The sequence below is a fragment of the Vigna unguiculata genome, chromosome 6, assembly GCF_004118075.2.
Source record: "Vigna unguiculata cultivar IT97K-499-35 chromosome 6, ASM411807v1, whole genome shotgun sequence".
Classification (NCBI taxonomy): Eukaryota; Viridiplantae; Streptophyta; class Magnoliopsida; order Fabales; family Fabaceae; genus Vigna; species Vigna unguiculata.
Genome location: NC_040284.1, coordinates 32,712,440 through 32,730,956, shown reverse-complemented (window position 1 = coordinate 32,730,956; position 18,517 = coordinate 32,712,440). Strand labels below are relative to the sequence as shown.

General features: G+C 32.5%; 2 protein-coding genes across 2 annotated transcripts; both read right to left on the bottom strand.

The window, feature by feature from the left end:
* Nucleotides 1-335: 335 nt before the first annotated feature.
* LOC114187486 (oligopeptide transporter 4-like) lies at nt 336-6,895 on the bottom strand. The gene is made up of 6 exons (XM_028075747.1): nt 6,382-6,895; nt 6,209-6,306; nt 2,393-2,953; nt 1,879-2,131; nt 1,211-1,393; nt 336-1,087 (listed from the first exon to the last, which is right to left on the bottom strand). Exons 1-6 carry the CDS (start codon nt 6,874-6,876, stop codon nt 473-475), a joined length of 2,205 nt encoding a protein of 734 aa, XP_027931548.1. The 5' UTR covers nt 6,877-6,895; the 3' UTR covers nt 336-472.
* Nucleotides 6,896-9,215: 2,320 nt separating this feature from the next.
* On the bottom strand, nt 9,216-15,069 carry LOC114188161 (oligopeptide transporter 4-like). The gene is made up of 6 exons (XM_028076712.1): nt 14,353-15,069; nt 13,524-13,621; nt 11,558-12,121; nt 10,821-11,073; nt 10,153-10,335; nt 9,216-10,048 (listed from the first exon to the last, which is right to left on the bottom strand). Exons 1-6 carry the CDS (start codon nt 14,860-14,862, stop codon nt 9,434-9,436), a joined length of 2,223 nt encoding a protein of 740 aa, XP_027932513.1. The 5' UTR covers nt 14,863-15,069; the 3' UTR covers nt 9,216-9,433.
* Between the last annotated feature and the right edge of the window lie 3,448 nt (nt 15,070-18,517).

Here is an 18,517-nt window from a genome sequence, read left to right as displayed (position 1 = left end):
ATTTTGTCTTTAAAAGACTTATCAGAAGGTTAAAGGAGAAAAGATTGTTTCAAACATTTTTAATCTCCATTGCTAAGTGATTTTGGACTATTAGGTATACCGAAACAATAATCAATATTTTTTTTATTTATAAGAAAAAATAAATTACGAATGACAAAAAGGCATATGTAAAATAAATAAATGTAAGAAATTATTGGATATCAAAACATCTTAAATCATAAAATAGAACTTTCAAAATTGAAAAAAGTGGTACAACTTTTGTAATACTCAAAATTAGTAACCATTTCTGACACTATACACCACACTGAGAAAGCACACCCATATTCAATGACAAGTGCTATAAACCATGCAACGCTATCTATTTACTTGAAAAATAGTGGTCCTTTATCTTTTACATTTTCCATATGCTACAAACAAGTGTTTTTCATGCGTGGTATTGTAATAAAAGCCTTAAGAGGCACAAAACCTATCACTACTTTACGGGGCAACCATCAACGATTACGCCTTTTGCAGTTGGGCAAGCTGCGAGTGGACAATGTTCACCATCATTTCCCCACCAATTTAGACTTTTGTTTTCCAAACCCAATGAAAAGTATATTAAGACGGTCATAAAAGCAACCCCGCTGTCAAGTGCTGCTGACAGAACATAGTTGTACCTCTGCCACCACTTCTTTCTGTAACGGAAGATAAAGAAGTTGAAAATTGTCCCAACCAATATCCATGCATTGTAGTTCAATGGTGTTGCTGGTGGCATCGTCGCAGTTGCTCCCAGGAGAACTGGGAGATTGATCAGTGGAATCCATGACTGTTTTGGAAATGCTTTGTGCAATACCCAAACAATTATGGGTCCCAATGCACCTCCAAGAAAAAACCAATTCAATGCACTGTAGTTTCCTAGAGAACCGAAGATTCGCTTTGGTCCCACAAGGCCCCAAATAACTGATGCATCAAAGAATACACGGTCATCAGGGCATGTCCAGGGACTATCTGCTGGAAGGAGATCGTCATGACATATGTTCTTTATGGAATTCAGCAACCACCATGCTACCCAGATGTTGATGGTTCCAGCCAACACTGTACCTATGAACTATGCATTTATACATATATGTGTGAATAAATGTAGTGCACAGAAACTACAGAATAAATGCAATATCTTTGTCAGCATTTATACGAGGTGAATTGTTGTTGTGCGCGCGCTTTAAGAACGTACCTGAACTAAGAACATTGATCTTGGAGGGATTTTCATGTACTGCCCAAGTTTGAAATCACTGAGGAACGAGACAGCCTGGGCCATGCTTATGTAACCAAAGGTTTTGAAGCATACATTTGCAATCGGTCTTCCCGGGTAAATGAGACCAAAGACATACTCACTGATGACATTCAATCCTGGTGTCTGAACAGATAACAAAGAGGGCGATAGTTCAAACTTTAAATTTTGTGGTCCCATGAACTACGAACCTAGTTTAAAAGGCTAGGAAAGCTCTCGAGCTAAAATTAAATACAAGACGTAAACGCTCTATTTTCATCTTATCTCACATTGTTCAAAAATTCCCAAGTAACCATTGAGAATTACTACCTGAAAAGATGAAGTTTCTAACTCCATGTCAAAAAGGAATTCTTTATGTTTATCAAATTGAGATCGTATATATTCATATCATTTTGTGGGTAAACATTAGAAATAAAATATATCATACTTATGGAAAAGCTCAAGCCTTTTAGCATGGTTAGTATTTGAAACAATATTAAAATTCCTATGATGAATTGGCTTGAAGCTCGATCTATACCTTGTGTGGTCTTTCAAGGCATGTTTAATTTATGCACGACTACACATGTGCTATCATATAATGGGGGGCGGGGGCAAATGTTACACTCTCTAACCTGGTTTGTGGTGGCAGTGATGATGCTAATAGGGAGGGTAAATCCGAAAGCTAGGGCTGCAGCAAAGAGAAGTCCCCACCATGGCATTTGAACCTGGTCATTGAGAAAGATGCATAGTGCGAGAGAAACCACAAGGGTCACAACTAGCAATAAATAAAACCACCAGGAAGGTATGTCTTTGTATCTTTTCATCAATTTTGCGTGAATATCTTCTTCCCCGTTGGAAGAAGCACGATAGCGCTCCATAATCTCTCTGCATATTTAGTTATAGATCAGTATATATATATATATTTCGTTCAATAATATACCAGGTAGTCTAAATACAAATTGTTGTCACAATGTTTGATTTTGAGCTTCAGCTGTTTCATGAATTGTTCTCAAATGTTAGACATTTTGGTTTGGACAATATGTAACTGTAAAGGCCATGACATGAATGTTCTTTACTATCATCGGATATAGGTTAATACAGTATGAAATTAGGCGTCAGGGCAAAAGAATTTGAGAGGCATTTTACCTTCCATAGAAGCAGAACACATGTGTGAGGGTGGATGCTATGGTGGCAAATCCAAATCCATAAGTGAGGGCGAAAAACACACTGAGATGAATTCTACCTTGCTTTTCATACTCTGCAACATTCAACTCAAAATGATTGTCTACAATAGCAGGTATGTTGTACCACTGACCTTGTGCTGTAAACAAGTGTGAGGAGAAAATGGGAAACCTATTGGCATTGTAGACATTGAGTCCCCAGTATGCTATAGGAATAACAACATACACCATGAATGCATAGCCCACAAAAACATTGACAATGGCAAAGAAGGGTGATATAAGAGGGCTGGACAAGAATGATGACAGAGCAGCCCAATCAAGTGTGAGGGCTCCAACTCCAAGGCCCCTCATGCCTGACCCTATTTGTTGAGCTGTTACTGACTTGGAGAATATCCAACACACCCATGAGATATTTGTGAGCGTTGTGAACAAGTATCCAGGGATGACGTACCACGATGAACTGCACAATAGTGCATAGAAGAAAAACTTTGTTCTTGCTCTGTTGTCATTCGTTTCATGCATTGCTCTGCATGACAACAATATGTATAAGTATGTCATGATCAAGGGAAAACGTGACTCTTTATACTACTAATCCATCCACCCATAGAATATTCAAGGTAAGTCGAAATGATCCACAATCGATCTGAAATGACAACACCAAACATGTTCCAACTCAAGTGACACTCACATCACTTTCACTTGCTCGCTTTTAAAAATTTTAAAGAAATTATTTAAAAAAATAAATAAAAAAAACCAACACTCACACACCGGTAGTCATCTCTATCTGAAAAGATCTAATTAAAGCATTTTATTCAAAAGTTAGGATGTCATTGACATTCTTTTAAAAGTGACAAAACACATACCATACGAATAATTAAACTCGATTCAAAAAGATAATTTTTCAATTTTTTTTTTAAATTAGAATGAACTTTTTGATCCACCATGTTAAACTAAAATATATTTTTAATTAATGAAGGTAAAAAAGGATTTTGAACGGTTAAAAAATTCGTAAGTATTTGGATTTATATTTTTTATACTGGAGTTATGGTGATTGAAAAATCGTGATAATATATATAAAAGTATTTATTTTTATATAATTTAAAGTTTTATCTATTTTATTTGCTGAGACTTTGATTCATATTTAAATTATTTATAAAAATTTAGTTATATTTTTTATTTTTAAGTTTGTCTTACGAACTTTTAAACTACTTTGTACTATAAAACAATGCACCGTTTCAAAATAATAAAATGTTTTATAATAATATATAATCACAATATGAGAGACTAAACATAATATTAGATATAAGAATTAAAACCGATGACATAGGACATAGAAAAAGTTGAAGAACGATTTGATAAAAATAAATTATTAAAAAAATTTATCCGAAAGACTAAAATAAAAATTTGTTCCAAAAAAATTATATATATTTATCATATTATAATCCACTATCAAAATATGGTTGTCCGTAATTATTTAATAAAGATTTCTAATTATATATACCAAAATCATTACAAATTCAAACTAGGATGGTGAAATATTAATTGAGAGAATAAAAACAAAAATTTAAAAAAATCAAGGCACTAAAACATCGTGTTTATGCGAAAATCAAATTCAATTTATCTCTACCAATTTGGTGCATGTTCAAATGAGATACAGATGCATTTTGTAAAGTTACTGATTGACATCATATGTGTAATTTATAATGATATTTTGTTCTTCTTTCTCACCTCGTTGTTATGTATTTTTATTATTAAACAAGAATGTCTATCTGATTATGTTTAATTATCAACATATTATTTTTCTTTTGTAAATTTAGTTATTCGTGAGTAATAATATACCAACCGACATACATGCTTGATCAGCAAAACATGGATTTGCATTTTTAAAAATTTTAAAAGTTAATTTCATTTGTTATTAAATAAAACAACGAAAATTTTATAAAAACATTTTTTGAAAAAATAAATAAAAATTGAGTTCAACGATTAAAATTAACCGTTATATGTAGATATGCCTAAAGATATTTAAAAAAAATCATAATTATATATATTGATATAAATATGATTAAAGATTATGAAAAACCAAAATCTTTCAAAAATATTTTAATTTATCTTTTTTCATTTGATGTAAAAGAAATTAAAAAATTTAAAATTAAAATGAAATCCTTTCAAGAAAATCGTTGGTTAAGTGATTTATATATGTAGATAAAATAATTATAGTGTAATTTTGAAAACCAAATAATTGTACACACTAAATAAAATGATTTTCGTAAAAAATGTTATAGATAACACCATCAATTTAGTAGCTAATATTTCTTCTCTATTTTTTTATCACCTAGGAGTTTGTTTTTCATTTTGTAAGTCTAATAAAAATGCTGAATACTATTAAAATAAATATTGAACTCAATTTTATGAAAGTTATAATTAATTTCATATTGATTATTAACATAAAAAACGGGTCAATTATATTTGACTTTTTAGGTAACAATAAGCTCAAATAGATTACGAACCTAGCGCCATCAGTTCTATCCTGTACCGTTTGATTAGGGTTTACGTGGCCCATAGTCTTTGACTTCGCTTATACTTTGTAAGTCTTTCTATGTCGCTGGTTGGAAAATTATACTTTAATCACCTACTACTTCTCATAATAATAGGGATGGCAATCAGGGTCTGTCTGTGGGTCTGGTTTGCAAGCCCGTAGAAAAAATGCGGGACGAATCAGGGTAGTGAGCTCGCAGGCCCGTGCAGACCAAGTCCACATAGGTCTGCAGGCCGTGCAGGCCGGCCCGCAAGCCCGCATAAAATAAAAAGATAAAAAAAATTGCATTTGTGTATATTAATTACTTCTTTTATGAACTCTTGCATTAACGTTTCAAATTCTTGTATAACTAGAAAAGACAAGTATTATGTAATTTTTAATGTGCTAAAATTTAAAGAATACATTTTGTATGTCATAGTATGAATATGATGAAAATGTTGAATTATCAATTTATCATCTAATTCCCCAAAGTCTTTACTTAATTTTGTGAACTTCTTAAAGTTTCCCAACTTTTAAACATTAAAAGTTTTATCATAAAATAATTAAAAAAATAAATAAAAAAAATTATATAAAAAAAAAACGGACCGGCCCGCAAGCCCGCGGGCCAAAAAATATGCAGGGCAGGGCGGACCAGCCCGCGTTGTGCTGGCCTTATGCGGGTCGCGCCTAAATGGGCCGGGCCGGCCCGCATTGCCACCCCTACATAATAATTCACTATAATAATATAATAATACATTAATATTTAAATTTAAAAAATATATACATAATTGTTAATATGTTGATTATCGAGAGGTAATTTTTTTTCTGGCAAATTGATATATTAATTCTTGGACCACCAGATTACTTTTTTAAGTTTACAAATTTAAATATTTTTGTCTTAAATTTTTCATTTATTTTAAATATTGTTTTCTCTTACTATAGGAGCTTTTTTTTATTTTCTTTTTATTTAATGAAAATTAATAATTATTTATTTTAAATTGTTCACTCTATAGGTAAAAGCAGCAGTAAAATAAGAAAAAATAATTTGCATATTAGTAATGTTAAAAAGTTCATATTATTATTTAAAAAAATATTATTAATTTTAAATTTGTTAAGTTTTATAATTTTTGTTTAAAGAAAAGTCAATGATAATTTTAGATCGGTTTATAGTGTAAAAAACTGACATTAAACTATTAAATAATTGGGAAGATATAAAATATGTCTTGATTGAAAAATAATAGTTATAAATAATTTTGATTGACTTACCGGAAAAGTGATACTTGGACGAGGGTGCTGGGCCACCACATATGGGCTGGTTCAACAACGTATTTCCTTAGTATCCCAGCCCACCCGTATCCTAGCACCTGCACACGCATCTTATTACGTGAGTCAGCGAGTGAGTGAGTGAGTGAACGAGTGGTGATGTTTCACTTCTAAACCTGTGTAGTAACGATGAGAAGCCAAGAGGCGAAAAAAGAGATGCTGCGTCCGTAAAAGACTTTGATAATGGTAACGATCAAAACCGCGTACGGAGACCCGGTCCCAAAAGCGCTTCCGGCATTGGCGAACATGGTAATGAGCACGTGCTCCTTCACGTTAAACGGACCCGGGTTGAAGGAGAAGGTCCTGGGCCCAAACCCACGGATTGTGAACTTGGTCTTGGGTAGAACCACGGCCATGATGTGCGCGACGGGGAGGACAGCGACCTGAACGGAAATCTGAGTTATGATAAGAGGCTCGGTGCGGTAGGCGAAGAACTGGTTGAGGAAGGAGAGGAGGGAGCAAGAGAGGAGACCCAGGAACCACATACGGAAGGTCCATATCGGTTGGGTCGGGTCGTCAGTGTTGGGTACCGTGAGACGAACCTCCTCAACGGGAGACACCTCGTCTTCGTCCTCTTCCCTAGTGGTTGGGTTCTCTGTGTCGGACCACATGTTGTGGTGTAGTGTCAGAGACGATAGGTTTTTATGCTTGAGGTTTCAGAAAGTTTGAAAATGTTGTTTTTGTTCGGTTAATTAGATTTGGAAAGTGTAATAAGGAAAGAGTCGAGTTTTTTCTCGGAGTTGACCACATCATCCATGGTCGCAGACTAGTCTTCCAAGTCTCACAAGATCTTTCCATGCACACACATTTCACAATTGGGGGAAGACTAAGAAGTAAGAGTAAAGATGGGTTTGAAAGAATCGTTTTCCATCTCATTATGCTTAACCTTGTGTTCAGACGAAAGGATTTCAACAATTAAAATAATTAATAATTAAATAATTATTTTTTATGAAATAATTGAAATATTTTAAATTTCATTTTTTTATTAAACAAATTAATTTGTACTTTTAAGTCGATTTAATATGGTTCAATTTTTAATTTGGTATGATATATCTTGATTTTTGATTCAAGTCGATCTTAGGTTTAATTGAGCTCAACTTTCAGTTTGATCAGTCTTACTCAATCTTTGGTGTAGAACAACTCGACTTAATTTTTTATCTGGACTGGCCCGGTGCGACATTCGGTCAAGTCCGACCTAGCTCAATCTTTGACTCGACTTGGGTCGGACCAAAGACCGAGTCGACTCAACCTTCGACTCGACCCGTGCTAGCTCAACCTTTGGTCCGACTTTCGACCCAATTTGTGTTGATCCAACTTGACCTTGTGTTCAGCCTGAATTGATCTTTTGGACCTATTGACTTTTTTTTTCTAACCAATGCCTAATTCCAAAATTTGAGTGTTTTCTGTTTCCTTATTTTTTTAATGAATTTCAAATAGGGGTGGTAAAACAGGCTGGGTCCAATGGGCCAGCTAGGGGTGGCAATGCGGGCCGGCCCGCCCCGCATAAGGCCCGCACACCGCGGGCCGGTCCGTCCCTCCCCGCACATTTTATGCGGGCCGCATACTCTGGCCCGTCCCGCATATACGTTGGCCCGCGAACCTGCGGGTCGGCCCGCTTTTTTTTTTATTTTTTTATTTTTTTTATGATAAAACTTTCAATGTTTAAAAATTGGGAAACTTTAAGAAGTTCACAAAATTAAGTAAAGACTTTGGGGAATTAGATGATAAATTGATGATAAATTGATAATTCAACATTTTCATCATATTCATACTATGACATAGACAATGTATTCTTTAAATTTTAGCACATTAAAAATTACATAATACTTGTCTTTTCCAGTTATACAAGAATTTGAAATGTTAATGCAAGAGTCCATAAAAGAAATAATTAATATACACAAGTGCAAGTTTTTTTTTTTAATTTTATATGGGCTTGCGGGCCGAGCCCACGCGGGCCGCGGGCCTATGCGGGCCGAGCCCACGCAGGCCTGCGGGCTCACTATCCTGGCCCGTCCCGCGTTTTTTCTGCGGGCCTGCGGGCCAGGCCCTAATTGCCATCCCTACGGCCAGCCCATCAGTCGTGTTAAAAGGTACGGGTTGGGTTGAAGATTTCAACCCGTGAGTCCGTTTTGACCCATTCCATCTAACTCGTTAACTTCACAGGCCAAAGTATGGGTCAGTCCATCCTGACCCGTTGGCCCGTTTTAAAAAATTAATTAAAAAAGTTAATAATTTCTTTGTAGAATTTTATAAAAAAATTAAAATGCAAAAGGTATAAAATTCAAAAAGTCAAATTTAAATTCAAATTCAAATTAAATAATCATTTGTTTAATTTATTAGTTATTTAAATTAAAGTTAATAATTAGAAAAAATAAGTTACTTATTACTAAATTTTTTAGTTTTGGAAAAAAGAAGTTAGTATTACATGTTTAGTAAACAAAGAGTAAGATGAATTAAGATAATTGATTTGAATAAAATTTGACAAATGTAATTTACAGAGTTAAAAATTTATATAATTTTTCTAACTTATTACAAAAAAAATTACATAAATTATTTTAACCAAATAAATATATATTTATCAAAATTAATTTAAAAAAAACATTATTACAATATTTTATTATGATAAATTTTTTATTATCATAAATACAATGTATTTAAATTATCTTATTTATTATTACCATTTTTAAACTTTTTATTCTCAATTAATTCATAAATATTAAATTAAATATATTTTTAAAATTTATATTCAAACGAGTTTGTAAACAATTATAATTTTTTAATAAAATTAATTATTATAAATAAATATATAAATCTATGAAATTAGGAAAAAAAAATTGTTAAGAATTCGTTCCTAAAAAATATAATTTCAACCGCAAACAATCTACAAAATTAGAAAAAGAAAAAGAGAATTTACTCTTACGAAGTTATACTTGCAAAATAGAGAAAGTGGGACCATTGTGAATCATGTAATATTCAAAATTACTAGCCATTTCTGTCACTAGTTATACACCACACTGAGAAAGCACACCCATATTCAGTGACAAGTGCTGTAAACAATGCAACGCTATCTATTTACTTGAAAATAGTGGTCCTTTATTTTTTACATTTTCCATATGCTACAAACAAGTGGTATTGTAATGAAAGCCTTAAGAGGCACAAAACCTATCACTACTTTACGGGGCAACCATCAACGATTACGCCTTTTGCAGTTGGGCAAGCTGCGAGTGGACAATGTTCACCATCATTTCCCCACCAATTTAGACTCTTGTTTTCCAAACCCAATGAAAAGTATAGTAAGACAGTCATAAAAGCAACCCCGCTGTCAAGTGCTGCTGACAGAACATAGTTGTACCTCTGCCACCACTTCTTTCTGTAACGGAAGATAAAGAAGTTGAAAATTGTCCCAACCAATATCCATGCATTGTAGTTCAATGGTGTTGCTGGTGGCATCATCGCAGTTGCTCCCAGGAGAACTGGGAGATTGATCAGTGGAATCCATGACTGTTTTGGAAATGCTTTGTGCAATACCCAAACAATTATGGGTCCCAATGCACCTCCAAGAAAAAACCAATTCAATGCACTGTAGTTTCCTAGAGAACCGAAGATTCGCTTTGGTCCCACAAGGCCCCAAATAACTGATGCATCAAAGAATACACGGTCACCAGGGCATGTCCAGGGACTATCTGCCGGAAGGAGATCGTCATGACATATGTTCTTTATGGAGTTCAGCAACCACCATGCTACCCCAATGTTGATGGTTCCAGCCAGCATTGTACCTATGAACTATGCATGCGTACATACATGTGTGAATAAATTTAGTGCACAGAAACTACTGAATAAATGCAATTCAAGGTGAATTGTTGTGTGTGCGCGCTATAAGAACGTACCTGAACTAAGAACATTGATCTTGGAGGGATTTTCATGTAGTGCCCAAGTTTGAAATCACTGAGGAAAGAGACAGCCTGGGCCATGCTTATGTAACCAAAGGTTTTGAAGCATACATTTGCAATCGGTCTTCCCGGGTAAATGAGACCAAAGACATACTCAGTGATGATATTCAATCCTGGTGTCTGAACAGATAACAAAGAGGGCGATAGTTAAAACTTTAAATTTTGTGGTCCCATGAACTACGAACCTAGTTTAAAACGCTAGGAAAGCTCTCGAGCTAAAATTAAATACAAGACGTAAACGCTCTATTTCATCTTATCTCATATTGTTCTTAAATTCCGAAGTAACCATTGAGAAAGCCTTTTAAGCATTACTGTATCTAGTTTTGTCACGAGACACATGAAAAGATGAAGTTTCTAACTCATGTCAATTCAGAAAGGAATTTTTATCTATATGAAATTGAAATGTGTATATATTTATATCATTTCGTTGGTAAACATTAGAAATAAAATATATCATATATGCATGGAAAAGCTCAAGCTTTTAGTACAGTTAGTATTTGAAACAACATTAGAATTCCTATGATGAATTGGCTTGTAGCTCGATCTATACCATCCGTGGTGTTTCAAGTCAAGTTTAATTTGAAAGAAAAGTTGTAGTCTCTAACCTGGTTTGTGGTTGCAGTGATGATGCTAATGGGGAGGGTAAATCCGAAAGCTAGGGCTGCAGCAAAGAGAAGTCCCCACCATGGCATTTGGACCTGGTCATTGAGAAAGATGCATAGTGCGAGAGAAACCACAAGGGTCACAACCAGCAATAAATAAAACCACCAGGAAGGTATGTCTTTGTATCTTTTCATCAATTTTGTGTGAATATCTTCTTTCCCCTTGGAAGAAGCACGATAGCGCTCCATAATCTCCCTGCATGTTTGGTTATACGATATTTGTTTAATGATATACCTCATAGTCTAAAAAGAAATAAATTGTTGTCGTAATGTTTCATGGCGTTACATGTTAAGACATCGAAGATGAACTTCAAGAAAATTGTGGAAAACATAATATGGTTTTAACCTGAGTTAACACAACTTTTCAAGTTATCCTGTAAAGCATACAATTTATTAAGCTCCAGCTTGTATAAGTATATTGTCTAATCTAGTGTTCTGAGAATAATTCCTCAAATGTAAGACATGTATTGCTTTGCACAACATGCAACCGTAGAGTGTACATTACGTTAAATCACATTAAAAAAATTTACAACCTGAGCAATTTAGAATTTAAAACATTCTACTCTATGTTTATTCCAGAATTTCAAATGCAATAACATCAGTCTTCTTTACTATCATCTGATATAGGTTAATGCAGTAAGAAATTAAGCATCAGGGCAAAATAATTTGAGAGGCATTACCTTCCATAGAAGCAGAACACATGTGTGAGGGTGGATGCTATGGTGGCAAATCCAAATCCATAAGTGAGGGCGAAAAACACACTGAGATGAATTCTACCTTGCTTTTCATACTCTGCAACATTCAACTCAAAATGATTGTCTACAATAGCAGGTATGTTGTACCTTTGACCTTGTGCTGTAAACAAGTGTGAGGAGAAAATGGGAAACCTATTGGCATTGTAGACATTGAGGCCCCAATATGCTATAGGAGTAACAACATAAACTACTAATGCATAGCCCACAAAAACATTGGCAATGGCAAAGAAGGGTGATATAAGAGGGCTGAACAAGAATGATGCCACAGCAGTCCAATCAAGTGTGAGGGCTCCAACTCCAAGCCCCCTCATGCCTGATCCTATCTGCTGAGCTGTAACTGACTTGGAGAATATCCAACACAACCATGAGATATTTGTGAGCGTTGTGAACAAGTATCCAGGGACCACGTACCACAAAAAACTGCACACTAGTGCAATAAAGAAAAACTTTGCCCGTGAAAGTCCTCCTTCATCTTTCTCATGCAATGCTCTGCATATCAACAATTCATTTATGTAAGTATAGTGGTTTGTTAGTACATCAATACAGACTCTGCACACTATGTGATTGCATGTGAAACTTTAATTGCTTCGCACATGTTTCCCTTGTTACATACTTAATTTCTCGGTGTTCATTTTAATGTTGTTACCTCACAACAGTACTACACAGCTCATAAAGCTAGAGATGTACGAGTCTCATGTCCTACTTCCTTTAAGGTGTAGAAAACCATCCTAAACATCCACACAAGGAGAAATTAACGTTATGGTTGAAGACTTTGTGATTCCGGCGAAACATCATTTGAGACGTTTAAAAGAGTTATAAAGTTTTGATTGCATGTTATTAACAATTGGTCAAAACAAAATAGTCTGTATCATAGAATAATGTTTCCCATATATGGGTTGTCATTATCATAATATCAGAATCCAAGTCAAGTAAAATAGTGATGATAAAAAATCTTGTATCTATCGGTAGTCCATATCAGAATCCAAGTCAAGTAAATCTTGTAAATATTAATGGGTCAATTATATCTTACTTTTTAAAAATATAAATTCAAAATTGATTGCGAAATTAGCACGACGGTCACATGCTGCTGTTTCTTAGTGTCGAACGTAGCCATTTTCTCCATGTCTCATTCGTAGTTCGTAAGTCGTTTGCGCATAGCTGTTGATGCTTAATTGTGATCAATTTCAGGACCACATGTTTAAACAATATAAAAGGTGAGAGTAAATGCTTGATATTAACGTTATTTCAGTGAACTGTGAGGTAGTTCTAAAGTCAACTGTGATATAGTTAGACAAGAATCTTTGAAACCAGCTGGCCCAGCGCAGTGTCTTCGTTTGAACAAAAAATACAAAGTCTTCTTTTATGTCTCGCCCTCACTTTACGCCTTCTAGGAAAATCCATGAAGATTTGACTTAACTATTTCTATACACAAATAATGAATTTCCCCACCCTCTTGTACTTTATCCTCATTCAAATAGCTTTTTTTGTGAGTGCACTTCATCTAAATTCAAGTTAGGTTCATTTATGGGGTAACCTTGCATTTAGAGAGGTTTTAATAAACTCTCCCTTTTGTTTAAATCTATCCACCTCTATACATATTTACTGCGAGAGCGAAAAGAGCATGTGCATAAAAACATTCTACCACCAAGTGTACTATATGTGCATCATTGAATTTTGAAGAAATATAAATTAAAAGTATTAAAAGAATTCTTTTCACTACTCATAGAAAATATAATACAATAGTATAGACATTTAGAAATTTTTATCAAATTTTAACTTAATAATTAATACACCTACAAAACATGTAATAATCATATGAAAAGAAGAATGCTTGTAAAAATGATAAAAAAAATTAAGAAAAAAAAAAACAATAAGGAAGGACTTAACATACCGGAAAAGTGAAACTTGGACGAGGGTACTGGGCCACCACATATGGGCCGGTTCCACCACGTATTTCCTCAGTAATCCGGCCCATCCATATCCTAGCACCTGCAGACGCGCCGTCAATTAAAGGCCAATTATTTTTTATTTTGTCAACATTTTTCACAATTTTAGTCATCTACAAAAATCGATCAAATAATTTCTCTGTAATGATAACATAGTCATTAAAAATTTAATTAAACTAAGTATTCAATGAGTTTTCCTAGTTGTACAGAAACTTCAGTAATTACGATAAATTATATTAAATTCCAAATTAGAAATTAGAAATACGTTACTTTACACAACATGATAATTATAAAAAACATAAATATTCTCTTACATACAGGAAACTCTGGAAATTTATTGTTATCATTAACTTGAAGGACTATAATAAATTGCACTATTGATTCAAAAAAAAAAAAGAAAAAAGAGTTTATTATACGAAAATTTTAACTCGATATTTCAAGTGTAATATTCTTTTTCTACATAATATTACTTTATTTATTAACAAAATCTAAAGTTTGAATCAAATGATTCAACTTGATTCAACTGGGGTCAAGAGGAAAAAAATAATATACGCCGAATAAAATTTAGAAAATTTAGAAAAGAGACGCAAAAGGATTGATTAAAATAATGACATGAAATTGGCAAATCATTACACCATCGTGAAAAGGACCGGTGGAGAAGAGGAATCCTTAGATAATTAATATGTGATTTTATAGTAATAGGAGAATAGTTTAAGGATAATTAAAGTAATTAAAAATAATTAGTAGGTGAATGAAGTGGTGGTTGTCACTAACCTGTGTGGTAATGATGAGAAGCCAAGAAGCAAAAAAGGAGATGCTCCGTCCGTAAAAAGCTTTGATAATGTTGACGATACCAACCGCGTAGGGCGACCCGGATCCGAAAGCGCTTCCGGCGTTGGCGAATATGGTAATGAGGACGTGCTCCTTCATGTTAAACGGGCCCGGGTTGAAGGAGAATTTCTTGGACCCGAACCCGGGAAGAGTGAACTTGGTTTCGGGTAGAACTGCGGCCATGAAGTGGCCGATAGGGAGTGTGGCGACTTGAATGGTGATTTGAGTAATGATGAGAGGCTCCGTACGGTAGGCGAAGAACTGGTTGAGGAAGGAGAGGAGGGAGCAGGAGAGGAGACCCAGGAACCACATCCGGAAGGTCCATACGGGTCGGGTCGGATCGTCTGTGTTGGTGACCGTGAGACGAACCTCTTCGATTGGAGAAACGTCGTCGTCTTCTTCGTCTGGCACTTGGTCCGTGACCGGCTTCTCTGGGTCAGAAACGGTGGTCATGGTTAGAGAGAGTGGGTTTTGGATGATGCCAAAAAATTATTAGTGGTTTCTGTTACGTTGGATTTTGAAGATATAGAAGAAAAAGGATTTGGATTTCCACGTTCCAACTCCTTCTGTGGGGTTGGTCCCTTTTTTTCCAATCACCACTGTGCCTTCACACTTTGAATGAGATCACATTCTTCATTCTACTCAATATGCAACACACTCCTTCCACAAAACTATTAAATAATTTTTTTTTAAAAAATGTTTTAATTAAGACTCACATATTTATATTGAACAGTGCTTATCGTGAAATATTATCTTCTGTATAAACCTAAAAGGAATGAACAATTTATTAGCTTTTGTATCTTTTGGGATTGTGTGCTACTTGTTTCTCTCTTTATCGGCGAAATAGGTTATTTTTTGGGTAAGATTATGGCAAGTGGCTTTATGCAGATCCGCGGTCAGCACATGTAAACGCATGATTCCTTTACGCTGTTTCACCAAAAGTTTCTTTCCAGAGAAGTTGCCTTTTCAGAATATCTCACGGGTTTTTATATTTCAAAAATTTGTTCCAAGTTGAGATTTACTAGTGTTAGATACATTTTTTATCTTCCTTTCAAGTTGACATTTTTTTAAAAGGAGTAAACTGACTCTTAATTTTTGAAAATATATTTTAATCAAGTTTTTATTAGTAAAAAATTGTTAATATTATTAAAAGTGTTGATGTTTATATTCAAATTTAGTGATAAAAGTCATGAATTAAATTAACGATTTTAGTATTTTTTGTCTTAAAAGGACATGATTAAGACCTATTTTCAAAAGTTGAGAACACATTATTGAAAAATAGATACCAAATTGACACATCTAAATCAAAATGGATACTATCCGACTAATTAAACCTAAAAAATGTTAATGTACATAAAAAATAAAAAATAGTGATAACAATTTATGTACGTTTAAAACGTATATATGAAGGAAAAAAAATTTATAGAATATGCGACATAATTAAAAAGAAAGTAAAAACATATTTCTATCATGGCTCTTGTTAATATTAATTTTTTTTTCAATGTTTTAATATTTAATATTTGATGAATATGTTAGTGTAATATTAAGCTCTTAAATTATGAGCATGGCATGTACATAATTATCAGATATTTGTAATATGATAACAAGTAATATTATGAAAATTAAATATATGAAAATTGTTAATTCAAAATATTAAGATAATATCATGAATAAATTCATATATTCATTAAATGTTGAATTTAAAAACGTTAAAAAAATTGGAGTTGCCAATTTAGACTTTACATGTGTATAAAAAGACTTCATGTCAATACCACTTGATTCGCGTGCACATACTGTCTAAGGAATATAAATTCGGTGTGGAATTGAATTATTTGCATCAAGACGAACCGTTTATGCCACTATAATTAAAATAATAATTCTTAGACACTTAACTAGAAACGTATAAACAAAATATATAAATACAAATAACAAATAATAATTCCAAATATATTTTCAATATTTAAGTTGCTTTCGTCATTGATACAAATATATTTGTTTTCTCCTACTTTTAAATTATATCTCAAATATATTTTACTGTAATATATACTCAGTAATATAAAAAATGCACAGACAAAAACAATACGTGGGAAGCACTGGTTTCAACAGGTTAGACTAAAGAGAACATTTAAAAATTCTGGAAAATGATTAAGAAAAACAAATAGAGATCCTTCATCCCATACTATTTATAATCAAACAATTAATTTCTTAATCAGTAGTTTTAAGACACTGAATAATAAGACTATAATATATGGATAATGATATGATTTTATCGGTTGAAAAATACAGATATTAAAACCACTTTATCAAAAAGAAAATAAAAAGTCAACTCAATAATTGTTTCTCTCCCTCATTAATTGGAACTTTACCATAAGTTAAGATAACTTAATATTGGATTTATAGTAAACAAACTGGATTTTATTGTGGTTGTTATTAGATTAAGTGTTGCTTTTTACTTGTAAATCTTCAATAGCTATGTCAAGTCATATATATATATATATATATATATATATATATATATATATATATATATATATATATATATATATATATATATTTACAAAATCTTCATGGAAAAGAAATAAGATATTTAGATTCTTCTACAAAAACTCTCAAAATATCTAAAATGATAAAACAAATGTTATATTTTAAATTATCTTTCATATTAATAAAATAATGGAAGTCCTACAAATTTTTACTTAAAAACCTAAATTAGAACAACAAAAATAAGATTCTATATCTCATATGAAGTGCCTACCAAAAAATAACTCTAAGATCTAAAAATAATATATTACGCTAAGAGTGCTCTTAGGATCAACTAAGTAATAGATACAAACATATATAAAAATAGTAACCCTTACCATATTTATCAAAGACATTGACAAATATACACTAGTTTTGAAAGAAAAACAAAAATACAGAGTTAAAAGTAACTATAATATGGAAAAATAAAATAATGACCTCATTGGATAGTAAAAAATATTTTTTTATTATATTTTATTTTTCATTTTCGTAAGGAAAAAATAATGAAATTATAAATATGTTAAGGTTAAATGAAAATAGTTTGAAATTCTTATTCATATTGCCTACGAAAATAATGGTTTGTGATATAAAAAAGGTTCAATTAAGGTATCAACGAGGTGAGTAGGGTACAAGTAATAGTTTTTCTATACATTATTCGTTTGATAAATATATGTCTTCTATCCATTTTCATATTTGTGCAGGTATCCGTTACGTGGGTACTCGCATTTTTTTTAATATCCACAGATATCCATAGTATTTACGGGTATTTACAAAAAAATATATTTAACAATATATTTTAATCATAAACTCAAATAAAATAAAATACATAATATTTATAAATTTTAAATAAAGTTCAAATAATTTATTTAAATAGTGTTGAATGACAATTTAAGAAAAATCAAGATTTTTTAAAATTATTTGATAAAACATAACCCATTTAAAATCAATGTATTAGTATTTTAATCACATTTTTTTATTTTTAAGTTAAATTAAAATATATTGATTACAAATATGTACAAATATAAATATTATAATATTCATACTCACCCTATTAATAATTGATATAAAAAATAATTATATCTGCGAATATCATTTATGATATAATTTTTTATCCGTTACATGTTTTTATCCGTGAATAAACACATGTACCATTTCTTTTTACCTCCCTTAACAAAGACAAAAGGCACAAAGTGATTATATTCCATGGCAATGTCATTATTTGAAACGAAGATGCTATAGATATAGGTATCACAACTTTGTTTCTTTATATTGTTTAGCAAATCAGTCTATACCAACACTCTTAATTTATTTTCACCTTTTCCTTATTCAAGCAATCCATTCCCTGATACAGACAAAGTCTAAGTTCTGAAGTATCACTCAATTGACTCAAATAAATAAATAAATAAATAAATAATTACCCTCACGAAATTCGAAAATTAAAAATAATAAGTTAATTATGCAGCTGATATATTACACAAAAGATATGTCTTTTATAAAAAACAGTGTATATAAATTATATAAGATATTTTATTTACTGGAGAATATTTGCCAAGCCAACCACTTGAATTTTCCGAAATTAACATTACCC

Bases quoted from the DNA above. Each gene is read 5' to 3' on its own strand.
- LOC114187486 (XM_028075747.1), bottom strand. From the start codon at position 6,876: ATGTGGTCCGACACAGAGAACCCAACCACTAGGGAAGAGGACGAAGAC. The intron at 6,307-6,381 runs GTTTAGAAGTGA...ATGCGTGTGCAG, and splicing joins TTCTCATCGTTACTACACAG to GTGCTAGGATACGGGTGGGC. The intron at 2,132-2,392 runs GTAAAATGCCTC...CTAAATATGCAG, and splicing joins GTGTTCTGCTTCTATGGAAG to AGAGATTATGGAGCGCTATC.
- LOC114188161 (XM_028076712.1), bottom strand. From the start codon at position 14,862: ATGACCACCGTTTCTGACCCAGAGAAGCCGGTCACGGACCAAGTGCCA. The intron at 10,336-10,820 runs GTTAGAGACTAC...TTATCTGTTCAG, and splicing joins TCACTGCAACCACAAACCAG to ACACCAGGATTGAATATCAT. The intron at 10,049-10,152 runs GTACGTTCTTAT...ACGCATGCATAG, and splicing joins GATCAATGTTCTTAGTTCAG to TTCATAGGTACAATGCTGGC.